The sequence below is a fragment of the Cervus elaphus genome, chromosome 17, assembly GCF_910594005.1.
Source record: "Cervus elaphus chromosome 17, mCerEla1.1, whole genome shotgun sequence".
Lineage (NCBI taxonomy): Eukaryota > Metazoa > Chordata > Mammalia > Artiodactyla > Cervidae > Cervus > Cervus elaphus.
Window position 1 is genome coordinate 59,691,025 of NC_057831.1, and position 19,922 is coordinate 59,710,946.

Below are 19,922 nucleotides of genomic sequence, written 5' to 3' on the forward strand. Positions count from 1 at the left end.
TTGTCAAAATAATGTCTCTGCTTTTTAATATGCTGTCTAGGTTGCTCATGGTTTTTCCTCCAAGGAGTAAGCGTCTTTTAATTTCATGGCTGTAGTCACCATCTGCAGTGACTTTGGAGCTCCCAAAAATAGTCTATCACTCTTTCCACTGTTTCCCCATCTATTTGCCAGGACATGATGGGACCAGATGTCATGATCTTAGTTTCCTGAATGTTGAGCTTTAAGCCAGCTTTTTCACTCTCCTCTCTCACTTTCATCAAGAGGCTCTTTAGCTAGTCTTCGCTTTCTGCCATGAGTGTGGTGTCATCTGCATATCTGAGGTTATTGATATTTCTCCCGGCAATCTTGATTGCAGCTTGATTCCAGACATCCAAACAGAGCGCCAGGGTAGAAGCGCGGAAGACGGAAGACGCCAAACGTCCTGCGCAGCCACGCCCTCCCCAGCTGGTTAGGGTCTGGCAAGGTCTCGCGATTGGTCCTGCTTGCGCACGCCACTTCCGCTGCCTCCGCAGCCAGGTCTCTAAATGATGTTACCATTTCCGGGTTCGCTGAAGCCGCCTGAGGCGGCGCAGGCGTCGGTGTTCGGTAGTGTCCAGTCTATGGAGTCAGTTGGTGGCGGCGGCGGCGCGGAGGCAGCAGGCGGTGTCCGAGTGGGGGCCTTTGCCCCGCCAGGATGTTACCGGGCTTGGCCGCCGCCGCTGCGGCCCACAGATGTAGCTGGTCTTCCCTGTGCCGGCTCCGTCTGCGCTGCAGGGCGGCGGCCCGCGGCTCCAGCGACCGCCAGGGTGAGTGTCCCGCGCCGACCACTGACTCCGCGGAAGCCGGACTTGAAGACAAGGCCGGGCTCGGAGCCGGGTGCCTCGCCTCGGGCAGTACGCCGCCTGGCCCTTCCCCAACCAAAGAACCTTCTTTTCGGGCCTCCGACTTTGCAGTTCAGGCTACCCACCCAGCGGGGGCCCCTACAGGCCTCCTTGATCTGGTCTCGCGTACAGTTCTAGCACGGCCCCCGCGGGAACTTGGGGCCATTTCGCGGTCCCGGTGGCATCCGTGAACCCGACTGCTTCGTTTCGTGAGCATCTTGGTGCCTGGCGGTGACCGCCCGCCGCCTCCCCCAGTCAGTAGGAAATTGCTGACTCCAGATTCCAGGGTCTTTTCAGCTCACCGCCTTACCTTTATTGAGCACTTGTGACTCAGTAGATTTTCCTACCGTGCAGCTTTTCTCATGCCTAGCTTGTTTTATTAAATTTTCTGAGAGGAAGTTGGGAGTTACTGCTTAACATTTACGAATAATTATTTAATGAGAGACTCTGACAGTCCTGCAATTAATGGATGAACTCAGTTCGGTTGAAAACACTTTTTGGTGAAGAAATGTTTACTGTTTTACTGTTTTCATAATTCTTTTCCAACAATCTTTTCTGACTCAAATTTCAGTTGGCAGTTTACAAAATATCATTGAACTTGCAAGTCTAAGTCAGGCTTACCTCCTTTTTTGCCATACCAATAGTCACTTGCAGACCGAGAGGAACAATGAGGGAGAGACAGAATCAAATCCACCCCTAACCTAATCCCCCAGATTCTTGTGGGTGAAAAGAGAATTTAAAGAAACATTTCCCCAAAGTTTATGTTTGAAAAATCTTGTAGCATGTTTGTGACTTTGCAATAAAAGTTGGAAGTTGAAGTTGTTCAAGTTTATAAGTAACACAAGCTTTAGAAACCCTTTACTGTGCAGTTATTTTAGAATATGGTCCTATTTTTGATTTGTAATAAATGTAGAAACTGGCTCATAAAATTTCAGAAGGGTTCATTTTAACAGAGCTGTTTTGGGAGACTTTTTGGTAGTGATAAAAACGTGTAGCTGTGGAGTTCTCCTGTAATGGGAAATACACCTGATTCTCTTGTAAACAAAATGAATCATCTGGTTGTACCGTACTCCAAAATCCTCAGCTAAGCTTTCTATCATGGTTGCTTCTATTGACCAAGTAGTTTCAGCCTTTTACACTTAAATTAGGTGGAGTGGCTGTTTGTTGTTGTTTGGTTGCTAAGTCATGTCCCACTCTGCAACCCAGTGGACTGTAGCCTAAATTTAGTCTAAACTGCCTTTAAGTTGGTAAAAGGAGGTGAAATAATGTAATTTGCAATTTATTCTCTGTTGAGATTTATGTGCTCTTGTCTTAACCCTCTGTGATAAGAATTGCCTGTCTCACCAGTCAGAATGACTGCAAAGTTGTTTACAGTATTACCAAAAAATTAAAATGTGTTCTCATACTTAAAAATAGTAGATTGAAAAATAAGCTTGTTGGTGAAAATTTAGTTTCAATAATGCCTAAACAGTTTTAAAAAGGGCAACAATAATTGTTATAAAACTTCAAAAGGATTGTTTAGAAAAAGTACTAATTAAGTTGGATTTCTTTCTTAAGAAAGAAATATTGGAAGAACTTTTGGGGAGAAATTTCTAGGAATAAATGTTTTTACTTTGTCAAGAAATAAAGTTTAGTGTGTGCTTCTAAAACTCCTGTGTAAATTTAAAAAGAGTAATAGAGGAAGAATCTTAAGGGAAACAACTGCTGCTTGCTGCTGTTGCTAAGTTGCTTCAGTTGTGACTCTGTGCGACCCCATGGACGGCAGCCCACCAGGCTCCTCTGTCCTTGGGATTCTCCAGGCAAGAACACTGGAGTGGGTTGCCATTTCCTTCTCCAAACTGCTGCTTATGCATGCTCAAAGATGAGAAATGCTGGTGGGTCAAATTAACACTGTAAACATTTAAAGGCAACGAGGAAAACAATATTCGAGGGCAGTGCTGTCTGAAAGAAAGATAATGTGTATCATGTATGTAATTTTGACTTGTCTGATAGCCGTGTTTTAAAAAGTAAAAACAGATGAAATTGATTTTGTTAATATAGTTTACCCAGTATATTCAAAGTATTTCAATATTATGACCAATATAAAAATTACTGAGCTATTTTACTTTATCTTTTTGAACTGTTTCTGGAGTCCAGTGTGTATTTTACACTTACAGCACATGTTCAGACTATCCACATTGAAGGTGCTCAGTGAACAGTGACTACTGTGCTGGACAGTGCAGTCATAGAGTTAGTATTCCTAATTTATAAAAAATTTTTACAAGCCAAAGTACATTCCAGTAGAATAATGGGCAAAGGAAATGAATGCATTCATAAGGGCATTTGAGTGACCAATCAAATGCAAAAATATTCCATACTTACTAATAAGTATAGAAATATAAATCTAAAGGATTAACTGCTAATTGCTTTCATATTAACTTAAGTTTTTCATAGTGATACTCCATATTGAGGGTGCAGGGAAGCAGAAACTCTTACTATTGACTGGGATATATAGATAGTTCGTCAGTGTTTTGAAGGTCAGTTATTCCTTGTACTAAAATGAACCTTTAAGGTCTATGCCTTCTCACCTAGCAGTTCTACTTAAAGGGATGTGCTTTCAAGAAATAACCAGCTACATACTAAAGTGTGCACACAAGTTTATTATTAATAGTAATAAATAGGTAACATTTACAGTTATGAAGAGTATATTACAGTTATGAAAAGTATATGGTATAATATACCATATTATGGTATATTTATTAAGGGCTGGTGATAGATGCAGCCGTTAAAAAAATACAGTTTAGAAGAATATTTAGTGACTTGGGAAAATGTTCTTGATGTATATGTCTCACTTATTTTTCATGTATTTGTGCCTTGCCTCGTTGACAAGGATTTGAGGTGGGGGGATACTCCCTTAAAGACTACAAATCAACAGATACAGGCTTTTGCTGAAATCCAAGATTAATAAAAGTATAGTTTTTACATAAAAAGATAGAAATTAACCTTTGTATTTTTAAATTTCAGTCTGTAACGTGCTGGTACTACTATATGAAAAGTAGAGTGGGGGGTTAATCCCTTAAATAACTAACAGAGACATTGACAGTTGTAAAAGGACCATTTTGGCAGAGTGACAGCAGGATTCTGTGTAGTTCAGGTTAGTGATGAGGTTACCTGTAAAGTGAGGTTAACCACAGTATATGTTTCACGTAAAGGGTTGTTGTGAGTGAGGGTCATTCAGGAAGAGGTATCAGGCATTGTAGTTGCTGATTGCATTGTACTGAACAAGACAGAATTTCCACCTCTTTTGGAAATGAGGAATGAGAAAACATACCTACAGTGGTAGCCTAGAAGCCTGCAGGGGCCATTTTATTAGTTATGCTGGCCTGGGACTCCAGCTTTTGTAAGGAGGTGGTGACTGAGGCAAGTCATGACAGATGAAAATGAGCAAGCCAGGTGAAGATCTGGGGCAAAGAGCAATCCACGCAGAGCAAATAGAAACCCTGAGGACGAGACTTGCCGTATTCAGGAGCAGAAACATGCTGTGGCTGGAGTATGGTTGGAAGGAGACGCATGTGTGAAGTGAAATTTGAGAGGTATTGAGGAGACCCTGGTTTGATTCCTGAGTCAGGAAGATCCGCTGGGGAAGGGATCGGCTACCTACTCCAGTATTCTTGGGCGTCCCTGATGGCTCAGCTGGTAAAAGAATCTGCCTGCAATGCTGGAGACCTGGGTTCAATGCCTGGGTTGGGAAGATCCCCTGGAGAAGGGAAAGGCTACCCACTCCAGTATTCTGGCCTGGAGAATCCCATGGACTATAATCCATGGGGTCTCAAGAGTTGGACACGACTGAGCAACTTTCACTTACATAGCCTTTTGGGCCGTAGGTTTCAGGGGCCAAAAAAGGAAATGTTTTAAAAATATCATTCTGACTACTGTGTAGAGAATGGATTGGAAAGGGGAAAGTGTAAATAAGGAGATCAGTAGGGGGCTGTTAGAGTTAGTCACACAAAGAAGGTTGTAGCTGGGCCGTGGTCCTTAGCAGTGGAGATCAGTTCAGTTCAGTCGCTCAGTTGTGTCTGACTCTTTGCGACCCCATGGCCTGCAGCATGCCAGGCTTTCCTGTTCATCACCAGCTCCTGGGGCTTGCTTAAACTCATGTTCATCAAGTCGGTGATGCTGTCCAACCGTCTTCTTCCTCTGTCGTCCTCTTCTCCTTCCGCCTTCAGTCTTTCCCAGCATCAGGGTCTTTTCCAGTGAGTCAGCTCTTCACATTAGGTGGCCACAGTATTGGAGTTTTAGCTTCAGCATCAGTCCTTCCAGTGAATATCCTGAGAGTCCCATGAGCAGTGTGAAAAGGGACTGGAGATGGAGAGGTGCAGATGATTTGGAGGCGTGCTTTGGGATATAAATTATAGTGTGATAATACAGGTAGAGCATTTAGAACAGTGGCACTTGGTGAATCCTTAATATAGTAAATATTTCTCCCCCCTTTTCTAAGAAAATATTAAGAATTAAGTAAGGAAGTAGAGTTGTATGCCAAGATGCAGTGCAGAAAGTTGCATATTCCTTACATACTCAAAAAAAAAAAAAAAAGATTCCTTGTTGCTTAGTCTGTTCTGGTGAAAAATCACATCAACAGTAGTCCTGAAGGTTGAGCTGCCTGGTGTAAGTCACCAGGCAATCCTTTTGCTTGCCTGATGATTAGGCCTGAAAGGGATTTTCTTGCATTTTTTTTTGCTTGCTGAAAGTATAAAAGTAAGCTAGAGACAGTCAGTGTGCTCCTATTAGCAGAAATAATGTTAGAAGTAATTTAACAGTGGATATATTTTTAATTTAAAATTTTAGGCATTGGGGAAAATACAGAAAAGTATTAAGATACAGAGTAAAAATTACACATAATCCAGATCTGTTACCAGAGTCACCTTTAATAGTTGAAATCAACCTGTACTTTGCTCTTTTTAAAAAATGCAACATCATGGTTTAGTTATACACACGCACATATATTATCAGATTCTTTTCCATTGTATGTTATTACAAGTTATTAAATATAGTTCCCTGTCCTATACGGTAGGTCCTTGTTTATCTATTTTATGTATAAAAAGTTAGTTGCTCAGTCGTGTCCGACTGTTTGTGACCCCATGGACTGTGGCCCACCAGGCTTCTCTGTCTGTGGGAATCTCCATGCAGGATTACTGGAGTGGGTTGTCATTTCCAGGGGATCTTCCTGACCCAGGGATCGAACCTGGGTGGGTCACCTGCTTTGCAGGCAGATTCTTTACTGTCTGAGCCACCAGGTGTGTATGTTAATCCCGAGGTCCTAATTTACCTCTCCTTTGGTAACTAGAGCTTCCCTTGTGGCTCAGCTGGTAAAGAATCCGTCTGCAGTGCGGGAGACCTGGGTTCGATCCCTGGGTTGGGAAGATCCCCTGGAGAAGGGAAAGGATACCCACTCCAGTATTCTGGCCTGGAGAATTCCATGGACTGTATAGCCCATGGGGTCACAAAGAGTCGGATACGACTGAGCGGCTTTCACTTCATTTTGGTAACTACAGGTTTGTTTTCTACATCTGTGAGTCTGTTTCTGCTTTGTAAGTAAGTTTATTTTTGTCATCTTTTTAGATTCCAAACGTAAGTAATATGATATTTGTCTTTTTCTGTTTGACTTCACCCAGTATGATAATGTCTAGGTCCATCCATCTGCAGTGGTCTCAAGTAGAGAGACTGATCTCTGAGAGACTTAGGTACGTGTTTATCTCTTGTCCTTAAACTAGCCTAAAGTGAAACATTTCAAACCATTAAGAAATCTTTTTGTTTGTTTTTTAGTTATTGTTATTGCAGAAGCAACATACATAGTAGACAGAATTGTCAGTTTGCCTGGCAGAGAGTTTTTTGTATTGTTGTAGTCTGAAAAAAAAAGGCCAAATTTCCTCTAAAAGCCAGAGTAAGTGGTAGGTGACAAACCAGATTGAAGAGGACAAGGGGCGATCAGCAGCAATGTCATTAGGAGCTGCAGAGACAGAAACAGTAAAATAAAAGCAGAGAAGAGTGATTGTTGGGTTAGACTGATAAGATACCTAGCTCTGCAGTCCTGATGAAAAAGCAGCCCTTGTGTACACAGCAATGAGCAGTTCCTTGTTCAAGTCCCTAGAGTGGTGAGCACCAAACTAAAGACTCATCTGTAGCTTAACATAGCTTATTTTAGAAGTCACCTTGAAGAGAGGGTATAAATGATGGGTAATATTTTTTTTACTATCTTTTTGCCTCCCAGAATTAATTAACAAATTAAGTAATTTATTCAACAAACAGTTGAGTTTCTACTGCTGTGTTTTAGGTATTCTGTGTATTTTATTGAGTCAAATGTTGTCCTGTATATTCTGCAATTGCCTTGAAGTTTCGGTCTTGTATTCATGCCAAATATGTACTTTCAAAGTTGCTGATATCTGAAATTCCTCTAAAGTTAAAATTTAATAACTTTTTGAAACAGTGAGCAAGGAAGCTAACAAGATTACTAGGGTAGTATCACAAGGACACAGGTGTTGGGAATTCCCTGGTGGTCCAGAGGCTAGGATTATTCACTTTAACTATCGAGAGTGAGGGTCTGATCCCTGGTGAAACTAAGATCCCCATACCTTGGAGCAAGTAAGCCGGTGAGCTCTGGAGCCCGTGTGCCCAACTAGAGAGCCCACGTGTGGCAGTGAAAGACCCTGTGTGATGCAGCCAAGGCCCAACACGGCCAAATAAATAATTAAAACCTCGGTTATGGTTCATTTCGCTCGCTCAGTCTTGTCCGACTCTGCGACCCATGGATTGCAGCATGCCAGGCCCCCCTGTCCATCACCAACTTCCAGAGTTTACCCAAACTCATGTCCAATTAGTCGGTGATGCCATCCAACCGTCTCATCCTCTGTCGTCCCTTCTCTTCCTGCCCCCATCTTTCCCAGCATCAGGGTCTTTTACAGCGAGTCAACTCTTCGCATGAGGTGGCCAAAGTACTGGAGTTTCAGCTTCGGCATCAGTCCTTCCAATGAACACCTAGGACTGATCTCCTTTAGGATGGACTGGTTGGATCTCCTTGCAGTCCAAGGGACTCTCAAGAGTCTTCTCCAACACCACAGTTCAAAAGCATCAATTCTTCAGTGCTCAGCTTTCTTTATAGTCCAACTGTCACATCCATACATGACCACTGGAAAAACCATAGCCTTGACTAGACGGACCTTTGTTGGCATGGTAGTCTCTGCTTTTTAATGTGCTATCTAGGTTGGTCATAACTTTGCTTCCAAGGAGTAAGCATCTTTTAATTTCATGGCTGCAATCACCATCTGCAGTGATTTTGGAGCCCAAAAAAATAAAGTCTGACACTATTTCCACTGTTCCCCGTCTATTTCCCATGAAGTGATGGGACCAGATGCCATGATCTTAGTTTTCTGAATGTTAGGGTTTAAGCAACTTTTTCACTCTCCTCTTTCACTTTCATCAAGAGGCTTTTTAGTTCCTCTTCACTTTCTGCCATAAGGGTGGTGTCATCTGCATATCTGAAGTTATTGATATTTCTCCTGGCAATCTTGATTCCAGCTTGTGCTTCCTCCAGCCCAGTGTTTCTCATGATGTACTCTGCATATAAGTTAAATAAGCAGGGTGACAATATACAGCCTTGACGTACTCCTTTTCCTATTTGTAACCAGTCTGTTGTTCCGTGTCTAGTTCTAACTGTTGCTTCCTGACCTGCATACAGGTTTCTCAGGAGGCAGGTCAGGTGGTCTGTTATTCCCATCTCTTGAAGAATTTTCCACAGTTTATTGTGATCCACACAGTCAAAGGCTTTGGCATATTCAATAAAGCAGAAATAGATGTTTTTCTCGAACTCTCTTGCTTTTTCAGTGATCCAGCGTTAGCTGTGTTTTAAAATGTTCTTATCTTTTAGAATGCATACTGAAATTTTTATGAATGAAATTATTTTATGTCTGAGATTTGCATCAAATTAATATGTAGATGAGATACTGGTGAGGTAGAGATACAACAGAGTTGTCCACAAATTGATAATTGTTGAAGCTAGGTAATAAGTACATGTATGTTTATTGTACTGTTTTTTCTACGTTTGTATATATTTAAAATTTTCTGTAATAAAATATTTTTAAAGTTAAGGAGAACTTTGAACAAGATCAAGGATCAAGTTACGAATATATTGTCATCTTCTGAGGCAAGACTTTTAGACAGTAGTAATCCCTCTTTAAACACAAAACACAATCTCTATAGAAGTGTTTCATCAGTGGGTTAAAAAAATGTTGGTGGTATATTGCTTTTGTTTGGTAATAGTCACAAAAGATACTTTGAGCAGGGCTGACAAGCAAGAACACCAGTGGTGGTGGAGAAGAAGATGCTTTCCTGGAGGGTGGTTTTCCAGGGAGAGTTTGCTTTAGCCTTTGTGTCACTAGTTTTGCTAGTGATGTATTTATTTTCATATGCAAGAAGATACGTTGTTATATTTGCTTTACTCAGCCTTTAATAAGTAGCGGCAAATGACCAAAAATAAAAACCATTCGGAGCCTTCAACAAATATTTGCCAAATGAAAGATTTAAGTTGGCGTCATGAAGTTTTTCAAGAAAACAAGTTTTAAGCCTGAAATTTGAGTGACTACTTAAGGCTGCCTTATGTCTCTCATGCATTTCAGACTACTTTCGGTATTCACAGTAATTGATGTTCCTGATGAATTCTCTGAGTCATTAAAGAAATATTTATTTTCTTTGATTTCAGAAGGCAATCTACACATGCAAATACATGAATTAACGTTTTAGGAAGATCATTATTAAGCAGTTAGAGAAGTTTCAACTGTTAAATGCTTAACTTGACTGTTTCTAATGGTATAATTTCACTGTTTTACCTACATTTTAGAAAATGTATAAATTGCACCTAAACAACGTTTTCAAGTTTCAGTCCTCAGCATAAAAATAACAGGGAGACAGGGTCACACAAGAGTAGAGACAGATTTACTTTTCTACCACTTCGATGCAAATGTGGACTACAGTTTTCTATTTCAGCCCTCCAAAGCCCACAGTCAACCCAGATGCAGCAGCTAAGGTGCTTTGTAGTTAGACTTCTATTCTTCCCTCAATTAGAATTCCCATATACTGAGGAATCTCACCGAATGTTGATTTATTTATCTGATTTTAAGAAATCAGTGACAGTATGAATGACTAATTAATATAATTCACATATCGATTGTGAAATGGAAGAGGACCGAGTTTCAGCTAGCAGAAGGAAGACGCAATGTAATTTTGAGTAGAAAGCCCTCATGACCTTTCTCCTTTCAGAGTTCTTATTCTGACAGGTATATTATGCCATTTTCTTTTAGCATGCAACCAACATACAAAATAGAGAGTACCTTTTATATGCCACAGACCTTTCAGAATAGCTGAATAATATAAATGTTTTATTTGACTTTATGTAACTTAAAAATTTTCTATATAAATTTGCAAATGAGAAAAGAAGGAATATTATCTTTATGTTTCCTTCACAGAATATAGACGCTGTATACCTAAGGGCCGATGAAACACCTGTACGGAAAGGGTGGCTTAACATTGTGCATTTGGGTGTTTATCAGAGTGCAAATTTTACTGTTACTTTGTTCTCTTTCTAATCATAGGTAGGCTTTATTGGGTATAAAAATCCTCATTACTAGTTTGTTTGAAATTTAAATTTTTTTCTTTTAGAATGGCGGAATTTAGTGACTTTTGGAAGCTTTTCAAACAGCGTTCCATGCTGTACACTGAATCAAGTGAAGCTGTATTCCACAAACGCTCAGAAAGAAGGACAGGGGTCACAGACTCAGAAAACGGAGAAAGTGCTTTCGTTAGATGACGCAGGTGTGTATAAATCTTTTAAAATAGTTGGTTTTTTCCCCCCTGTATACGGGAATAGTTTGCATGAGATTGTTCCTTGAATGTTTGATAGAACTTATAAGTAAAACCATCTGAGCTAGTGTGTTTTTCATGAGGAGCTAACTTAATTTCTTTTAATTTTTCTATTTCTTTTTGACTCAATTTTGGTAAGTTCCATTTTTTTTCCCGGGAATTTATCCACTTCAGTTAAACTTAATATATTGATATAAAGTTCATGGTATTCTCTGTGTACATTTTTAAATAGCATATGTACTCTTTTTTTCATTCCTAGTGGTGTTTGTTTACTTCATTAATTTTGCCTGAGCTTTGTCAGTTTTATTATTTTTACTAAGTGATGATTTTTTTACTTTCAATCTTTATGTTGTATTTTTGTTTCCTATTTCATTAATTTCTACTCTTAGCTAATTATATTCTCCTTTCTGCTTCCTTTGTATTTATTGTTATTCATTTTTTAAAAACAGTATTTATTTGGCTGGGCTGGGTCTTGGTTGTGGCATGCCAGATTGCTAGTTGCAGCACGTGTCTTAGTTGTTGCGTGCAGGCTCTTAGTTTGACCTGGGATCAAACCTGGGCCCCTGCATTGGAGCTTGGAGTCTTAGCCACTGACCACCAGGGAAGTCCCCCGTTAATCATTTTTCAATGACCAGTTAGCTGTTTTGCTCATTAATCTTTAATTTTTTAATTGTTTTAGATCCTCATTAGTTATCTAATGTAGTATTATATGTAATACTATATAGTAATCTATATATGTCAATTCCAGTCTTCCAGTTTTCCTGTCCTTTGACTTTAAGTTTTTTTGTCCTAGTTTGATAATTTTTGTCTTTTAATGGAAAGTTTAGCCTGATTACATTTACTACAATCATTGATATATTTGGACATATTTCTGCCATTATATCAGGTGCTTCCCTGTGTGTGTGTGTGTGTGTGTGTGTGTAAGTGTTTAATTACTTTTTTTTGCCTCCTAATAATATCTTATTTTTCTTATTCCCTTATCCCCGTTCCCTCATATACACAAACATACACACACTTGCTTGGGAGGTATATGCTTTATGTATGTGTTAAGTCTAAGGGTAATTGAAAAGTTTACTTTCCTTCTGAAAAGTAGAGTTCAGAATGTTCACTCTGGCCACCCACTCTGAACTTACATGTTATTTGTTGGCTAGTATCTTGTATCTGTTCTACTCTCTTTTCCTTCTCTAAAATTTATATCATTATTTAAATTTTTAATCTAAAATCTTTGTTAACCATCTTTTCTTATGTCTCTGCTTTTCTGTCTGATGTGTCGATACATCCTATAGAAATTTGTTTAGGTGAGACTTTATAACAGTGAAGGCACATTTAATACATAGCTTATTCCATTGTCTTTTGGCCGACACTGTTACTGCTCAGAAGTCAGATATCATGCCTTTGTTTTCATGTCTTTTCTGTTTGCTTTTAAAATTTAACTTTATTTTGAAAGTCTTTTTCTTTGGTGTAAAATTTAGTTTTACCATGAAATGAGTAAAATGAGTACTTTGCCTGAGATTTGTTGGGCTTCCTGGATCTGAGAATTGTCATTTTTCTACAATTCTGGAATTCTGCAGTTCTCTATCACTGCCCCTGGGCTTCCCCAGTGGCTCAGCAGGAAAGAATCTGCCTGCACATTACAAGAGCCGCAGGAGACCTGGGTTCCATTCCTGTGTCAGGACGATCCCCTGGAGGAGGGCGTGGCCGCCCACTCCAGTATTCTTTCCTGGAGAATACTATGGACAGGAGCCTGGCGGGCTACAGTCCTAGGGTTGCAAACAGCCTGACACAGAAGAACTGACTTAGCATGCATCCCTTGAAGTGTGTATTACCACTTCTCAATTCTCTGTTCTCCTTTGGAACTCTGTTCAGAAATCTGAAATATTCACTGCATCATTTTCCATGTCTCTAAACTCTCTGACATGCTTTGTCTTTCTTTATCTTTCTGGCCTGACTTCTGGACTATTTTCTTAGGTCTGTGTAGTTTACTAATTCTCTCTTAGTAGTTGCCTCTAATCTGCTGGTTGGTACCTTGTTGGGTTTTTAGTTTTAATGATTATATTTTTCATTTCTAGAAATTGTGTATTTTTATTTTTCAGCTTGCTTGGTTGGTCTCTTGTGTGTTTTCAAACTTCTCTTTTATTAGACATTAAACATAGCTATTATATATTCTGTGACTGAAAATTCTGCTATCTGAAATCTTTTGGTTTTTGCTGTATTACCTTTTTCTTCCATTTCCTGCTTTCATTCATGACGATCTGCTTTTAAACTGAGAATTGTTCATTTTCCCTTAGTTTAGCATCTTTGAACTGTTTGCTGTCTCTGACTGAGGATGTGCTCCTGCACAGAGTCTGTGTCTGCCTCTCTCCTGCTGGGAGACAGCTGGGCCACATTAGCGGCACGAGTTCAGCCTGGAGATTTGTGAGAGCTGCCTCATCCCTCGGATTTTCAGGGGGGTGTTTTCTTCTCCACCACTTAACACAAAAGTCGGGGCAGGCTTGCTTCTTTGCTGACTCCTTTTCTGTGTGTTTTCTTGTTGATGTGTAATTGCTTAGTTGTGTCTGATTCTTCGCCACCCCGTGGAATGTAGCCTGCCAGCCTCCTCTGTTCATGGGATTTTCCAGGCAAGAACACTGGAGTGGGTTGCCATTTCCTTCTCCAGGGGATCTTCCCAACCAGGGGATCAACCAAACCCTGGGCATCTCCTACTTTGGCAGGCAGATTCTTTACCACTGAGCCGTCAGGGAAGCCCCATGTGTTTTCTCTAGGTCACAGTTATGCCGTGTCTACCTTTGTTTCTGGGTATCTCCTGTTACCAGAATTCTAGAGAATTCTGCTAGAGATGTAGAGCCTAACAGGAGATACCCAGAAACAAAGCTAGACACTTGGCATAACTGTAGAAATAGAACCTCAAAGAGTGTAAGCTTCAACAGAAATCATCAGGGAAACAACTGACCTTGGTGTGCTCTCATTCTGTAGAGGTCCTGCTTTCCCTTCATATTTGCCCCCTTCAGATCACTTTGCTAGCTTAGCAATGCATTTGAAAAGATATTTTTTCAGGATATCTAGTCCACCGTGCAGCATTAAAAAGAAGTCTTTTTATTTATTCATTAATTTATTGAAGTATTTATTGAGCACTTTTTATATGGCAGCACATGAGAATGAGTTTATATTTTTTATTACTGAAACAGAAAATTAAGCAAAAAAAAGTATAGTAAGTACTATGGTGGAAGAAATACTGTGTGCTGGAGGGACACCCGGGTCTTGAGTGGTTGGGGGAGGTTTCCATAAGGAAATGCTATCCAATTAGTGACCTGAAAGTAGGTATTGGTGTGATGAATGGTGGAAAAAAAAGATAATGCTGCAGGTAATTCACTGTGACCAGACTAGTGAGCAGAGCGCCTCATGGTGGGGTTGGTAGTTTTGAAAGGGGTAAAACTCAAGAGATAAACAGTAGTCAGATCAGGGTTTTGTTCAGGAGTTTGGACTGTTTTGTAGGCAGTGGGAATCTGTTGGAATATTTGAGTAGAGGAAGTGCTTAATCATATTTAAGATGTTAGAAAGATAACTCGATGCAGACTGGAAAACAGATTGCAAAGGAAGGAGACTGCAAACTGATGATGAGGCTCTGGACTCGGTTAATGGCAGCGACTTCCTTAAGGGAGTAGGTGAGTGTGAGAAATTTAGGAGCTGAATAACTGACTTCATTGAATTTGGTGGACTGAAGAGAGAGTCAGTAAAGGACAGTGCGTGGTTATTGGATTTGACTGGGCTGTTGTGTTGGTGATGTCATTGACTTCTGAAAGTAGAAATACCAAAGCTGGAATGTATATTACTGAGAAGTTGAGGGTTCAGCCTTGGACATCTGAGTTGTAGGGGCCTCTGGGGCGTTCTAATAGATGACTACTAGTAGGCAGTTGGCTATGCTACTTTTCTGCCGTGAGACATTATCTCTTTGGCTGGATTGCTTCCACTCTCACTTTCTCATCGTATTTCAGCCAAACCATTTTCCTTTTGGTTCTTAGAAAATAAGAAAATGCCAAGCTTGTTCTTGTTATAGGGTGTTTGTTCTAGTTGCTTTAACTTTCCAAGATGCTCTTCTTTATCTGGCTGACCCCTTTTGGTAATTTACATCTTACATGACATGTCAGCTCTGCACACCCAGGCAGTCCTTGATATTACTCTAATTTTAATTCTCTGTGTGGACATCACTTATTACTAACTGATATTTTTAGTGTGTTTTATTTATTTTTTCCCCTTGTATCCGTACCTCATCATAGCAGGAACTTCAGTGCTTAGAGCAGAGGTTTGCATATAGCAGGGGCTTAATAAATTTTGTAAATGAGTTCTAACCTGGGGATAAAGATGTCGGAGTTTTTAGCTGTACCCAGGTAGCACTGAAGTCATGAGTGTGTTTGAGACAGTACAGGGGGAGGGTTTAGATTGGGGAGGTGAGAGCTAGTCCGAAATCCCCAGCGAGTGAGGGGTGGAAGAGGAGAAGCTTGCAAAGAATAGCTGAGGAGCAGCAGCCTGGAGAGGAAGGAGAAGAGCCAAGGAGAGGGTGGTGTTAGGAGAGTGTTAGAAGAATAATAAACATTTCAAGACCATCTTTCCTTTAGTTGGATGTCTTTCACAGGAAAGATTTTACAGATTCCTTGAGAAACCTGTGTTTATGTTTATCTAGGGAAAGAGCAAATTAGCTATGATGGCGGTGGTCAGGCTCTCTTGCCCCCACACCCTCTGGCTCTTGCCCCACGTTTTGTAAATAATGATTATATAACAGCTGAGATCGCTTATACCACTGTGCATGCAGGAGACAAGGTAACCACTTGGCCACGGGCTGCCATGCTCTTGGTTTGTGCGCATGTATATATAAGCTCCACCTGAAAAAGCCCGTGGGGCTGCGTGACGGTTGCATTATGGTGGTGAGGCTGTGTTACAGCGTGTCCGCTGGGTCAGCCACGAGAGGAGAGAATACAGCATGCGTGCTGCTGCTAGGCTGCTGCGCCAGCCCGGGGAGAATACACGTGTCCGCGGTTCCTGCGGCTCTTCTCTTTCCTGCCCCCCTCTTAGCTCGCCCCCCACCTGCCCTGGGCTCAGGGGTCACTGCACAGTGAGAGACTGCAGACAGCTTATCATGCCTGCTTTTCATCCTTTTCCCGAGGCCGCACCCTCTCTTTGCGCTTATTATCCAGTTTTAGTGAGTCTCTTCTCTTTTCCTTGTGGTGATGGAGAACTGCTGGGGTAAATATTGAGAGTTTGATATTAGAGGATGAAGGAATGGACAGTACCATGAGTCCCTAAGTTCCAGAAATAGGCATATTTATTTAGAATGTTGAGATGGGAGAAGAAACAGATCGTAGAATAATGTAAAGGTAAAACATTTATATTGTAATGCTATTGTGAGGTGAACATTGACTCAGGCAAAGATATTTAATGTTGGTTCTACTTTACAGAATGCTTGAAATTGAAATCTGTGACTCAGTTTCTTTTTTCTCTGCTGACTTGTGAAATTAAAATATTAGTATATTCTATTCTATTAGAACTACATTGTTTACTGATGGTTTTATTTTGGGCTCAATTTTTCAGAATTTTCTTAGGCCAAATTACACTTTGTCAGCCATCAGATTGGAGAAGGAAATGGCAACCCAGTCCAGTATTCTTACCTAGAGAATCCCATGGACACAGAAGCCTGGCAGGCTACAGTCCATGGGGTTGCAAGAGTCGGACAGAACTTTGCGACTAAACCACCAGCCATCAGATAGACAGCAAGTAATTGCGTGATTGAAAGATAATTTGTATATTTAAGAGTTTGAGATTGACTTTTGAATAATTCAAATCACATGGTAAAGTCAGAAACAGCTCATTAAGAGGCAGAGACTTGCTAAGGAATCGTTAAGTTTTTAAGGAGCATTCAGATGTTTTAAATTTTAGTAAAATCAGTTTTAATTTTGCTAATGACAGCAGATGTGTGGCAAACAGCCAGGGCTTGAGCTTAAAACAAAATGTCTGGAGATATTCAGGATAGAATGTCTGGTTGCTTATTGAAATCATCAAGATTCTACTCCAGTGATCCAGTGTAAATTTATTAAGATGGTGGTATGTAAAAAAAGTATTCCTACATGTGTTTGAGCCTTTTACTAGCATTTCTTGTTTGTGAGTCTTAACACTATATATTTAGTAATATCTAGACAATTTGTGGTAAGAATATCCAAAAATGTCAGTATTAGAGCACCTCATTTTATGTGATTTGTTTGAATGACTTTGATCATTGTAGAAAGAAGGGCTGTCTGTGAAAATTTAGATAGTACATTTCAGTTCACAAACAAAATGAGTGTTCAGAGCTTAATATTCTACCATCCCATGCCTTCACTTTTGTCTGCGCAGGGCTCTATTCCCCAAAACAAAATTTTAAAGTAATTGATACATAGATTCTATAGATAAAGATGCTTCAGAATTTGTTTGCTGTATAGCCAGACAGAAATAAAACATCAGTCATTTAACTGATCGTGTCAAATGTTGGAAGCCATAGTTGCTAATTAAATAGAAGTGTTTTTAGGCCTCTTTTTTGTTTGTTTTTAACCAGTGTGTCATCATAACTTACTTAGAATCTGATGAAGAGTGAAAATAAAGCATTTTTGGATGTTCTGTACATGTTTTAGTTATGGAAACATACCATGTTAAGTCATTTCCCCAGTGGCTTTCCCCGAAAAATTAATTGAGAAATATACTAAATATTACAGGTAAGATTTTTTTGCTTGTATTTTGAAGAGAGTTTTGTTTTTGTTACTGTGCCTATTCTGTTGATATTTAATTTATACACAAGAGCGTTAAAAGAAGGTAAATCAACGGATTGGCAGAGATTTGGATCAGATAGCAATAACCTTGTTGAAGGAATGCTCTGAGGTAACCATTCAACTTCTCAGTCACTGGTGTGATAGACTGAATATACAAAGTGAAAACTGAGTCCAGAAGTAACTGGACTCAAAAAAGGATGTGTCCAAGAATTGAAACAGAAGATCCTGGCCTCTGGGCTTGTAAGCGGGCACTGGCATCCAGGAGTTTGGCTCATTTGGGGTAATGGGCCTGTCAGTGCCATACATAGCCAGACTCATTGTGTGAATTTACCCATCCACTCTCCCGTAGGAGGCTGAGCTGGCCTCTTCCGTTTGTTATCTGGGGCTCTGTGTTACAGGAGGCTGTCGGGTAGGTGGAGGCAGCAGAAAGAGCAGGAACCTCAACCTTTCTGCTGGCTGGCAGACTAAACTGGAGCGTAGTCATTTCAAACTGGCAGTGTGAGATCTGGTTCAGGACAGAAGGGTTGGATTGAGTTCTGGGCAATAGATCAATGAAGAGGAGAGTGAAACAATATATCCTATCAGAATAAGACTGCAAATTCCAAAGTTTAGAAGTACATGAAGGATCATATTGTAATATATAAATTAATCAAATCAATATATTATACACCTTAACCTTGTCAATTATATCTCAGTAAAAAATACACAAAGAATTCTAGCACAAGAAAGTCAACAAAATCAACAGTCAAATATGAATTAATGCCAGATAATTTTAAACTAACAGCCCAGGAGAGGGAGGTGGGAGGAGGGTTCAGGATGAGGAACACATGTAAATCCATGGCTGATTCATATCAGTGTATGGCAAAAACCACTACAGTATTGTAAAGTAATTAGCCTACAACTAATATAAATAAATGAAAAAAAAAAAAACAGCCCAAATTGCTTTGAATAAGTTTAATATCCTCAAAAGAATAAAGTACTCATAGTTTGAAATACAAACTGGCAGAAATAAAAGCATAACAAGTAGATCTAGAAGAGCCAGTGAGAATGCCTAGAAATGAAAGTTTGATCATTAAAATAAGAATATAATATATTGAGTAGCCATAGTCAAATAGAGAATTAGTAAATTGAAATTCATTCTGGATGTGCATAAGAAAGTAAAAAGATTTTCCAAAAAAAAAGCTTTTGAAAGGCATGAAGCTTTAGCCTATATTTAACAGGCATTTCAGGAGAGAGGATGGAGAAATTATATATAAAGAGATAATGGATGAGAATTTTTCAGAATTTGAGAAAATCAATCTTCAGATCAAAAGTACACTTTTAGTACTAAACAGGATAAATGAAATCCATAGATTTCAAAACTGAGAAAGAAACAACCCAACTTAGCTTCCAAAAAGTCAGGCGGCTGTTAGTGCAATTGTTATTACTCTTTTGAAGTAGACTTTTCATCTGCAACAATATGCAGAAAATAAAGGAGGAATGATTTGAAGTACTGTCTATGAAATGGTCAGAGGAAAAATAAGTGTTCCCTAGAATTTTACATGGTCTAAATACTCATTGGGGTTTTAAAAGGATTATATCACGTAATAAGTACAGTCTCATGAGCTCTTGGGCTCCCCAGGTAGCACTGGGGGTAAAGAATTGGCCTGCCAGTGCAGGAGATGAAGGTTCAGTCCCTGGGTGGGGAAGATCCCCTGGGGAAGGAAACGGCTACCCATTCCAGTACTCTTGCCTGGGGAATTCCACAGATGGAAAAGCCTGGCGCACTGCAGTCCACGGGGTCGCAAAGAGTCGAATGCACCTGAGCACGCAAGTAATCATTTCAGGGGAAAGGCAAAATAACATTTCACATGTAAAAATGACTTATCATTGACTACTAAACTACCCATATTCAAAACAACTGCTCAAATACCTGTTTCTGTAAGATGCAGAGTAAATTCAGGGAAAGAAGAGTTGGGACAGTGAAGAGCAAGAAAGAGTTTAAATGTGTTAGTAAAGTTATTAATGGTAAAAGTAAACTTTAGTAAGAGAAGTTTCAGTGGTTAAAGATATTTTTCTTGTTCAGAGGAAGGTAGAGATGGTGAATAACCTTACAGATGATTAGAAAGATTTAGAGGAAAGCATGTATGTTAAATTTCTAAATGGAATCATGAAAACATTAGAACTTGAATCTTGTAAATTAAAAAACCAGCATGGAGGTGGGGTGAGAGGAGAATATAGAAAATTTTATCACTTTTAACTGATGGCCAGAAAGGCAAAAGGAAGAAGAAAAAAGGATAGTAAACCAAAGACAGACAGTAAGGTGGCAGAAGTCTAAATCAGGTAACCAGGTTAGGTTTCATGGTGTTGCCTATCATATATAGATGCATATTCTAAATATGTA

General features: G+C 39.8%; 1 protein-coding gene across 2 annotated transcripts in view; it reads left to right on the forward strand.

Annotated features, from left to right (window-relative positions):
- The first annotated feature begins 545 nt into the window (after positions 1-545).
- The window catches only part of SLC30A9 (solute carrier family 30 member 9), a 78,369-nt gene continuing 58,992 nt past the window's right edge, over positions 546-19,922 (forward strand). For both annotated transcript variants that reach the window (XM_043871018.1, XM_043871019.1), the window contains exons 1-2: positions 546-785; positions 10,548-10,700. In XM_043871018.1, coding sequence (XP_043726953.1) covers positions 674-785; positions 10,548-10,700 — 265 coding nt within the window. In that variant the 5' untranslated portion in view covers positions 546-673. The remainder of the gene's footprint in view (positions 786-10,547; positions 10,701-19,922) is intronic.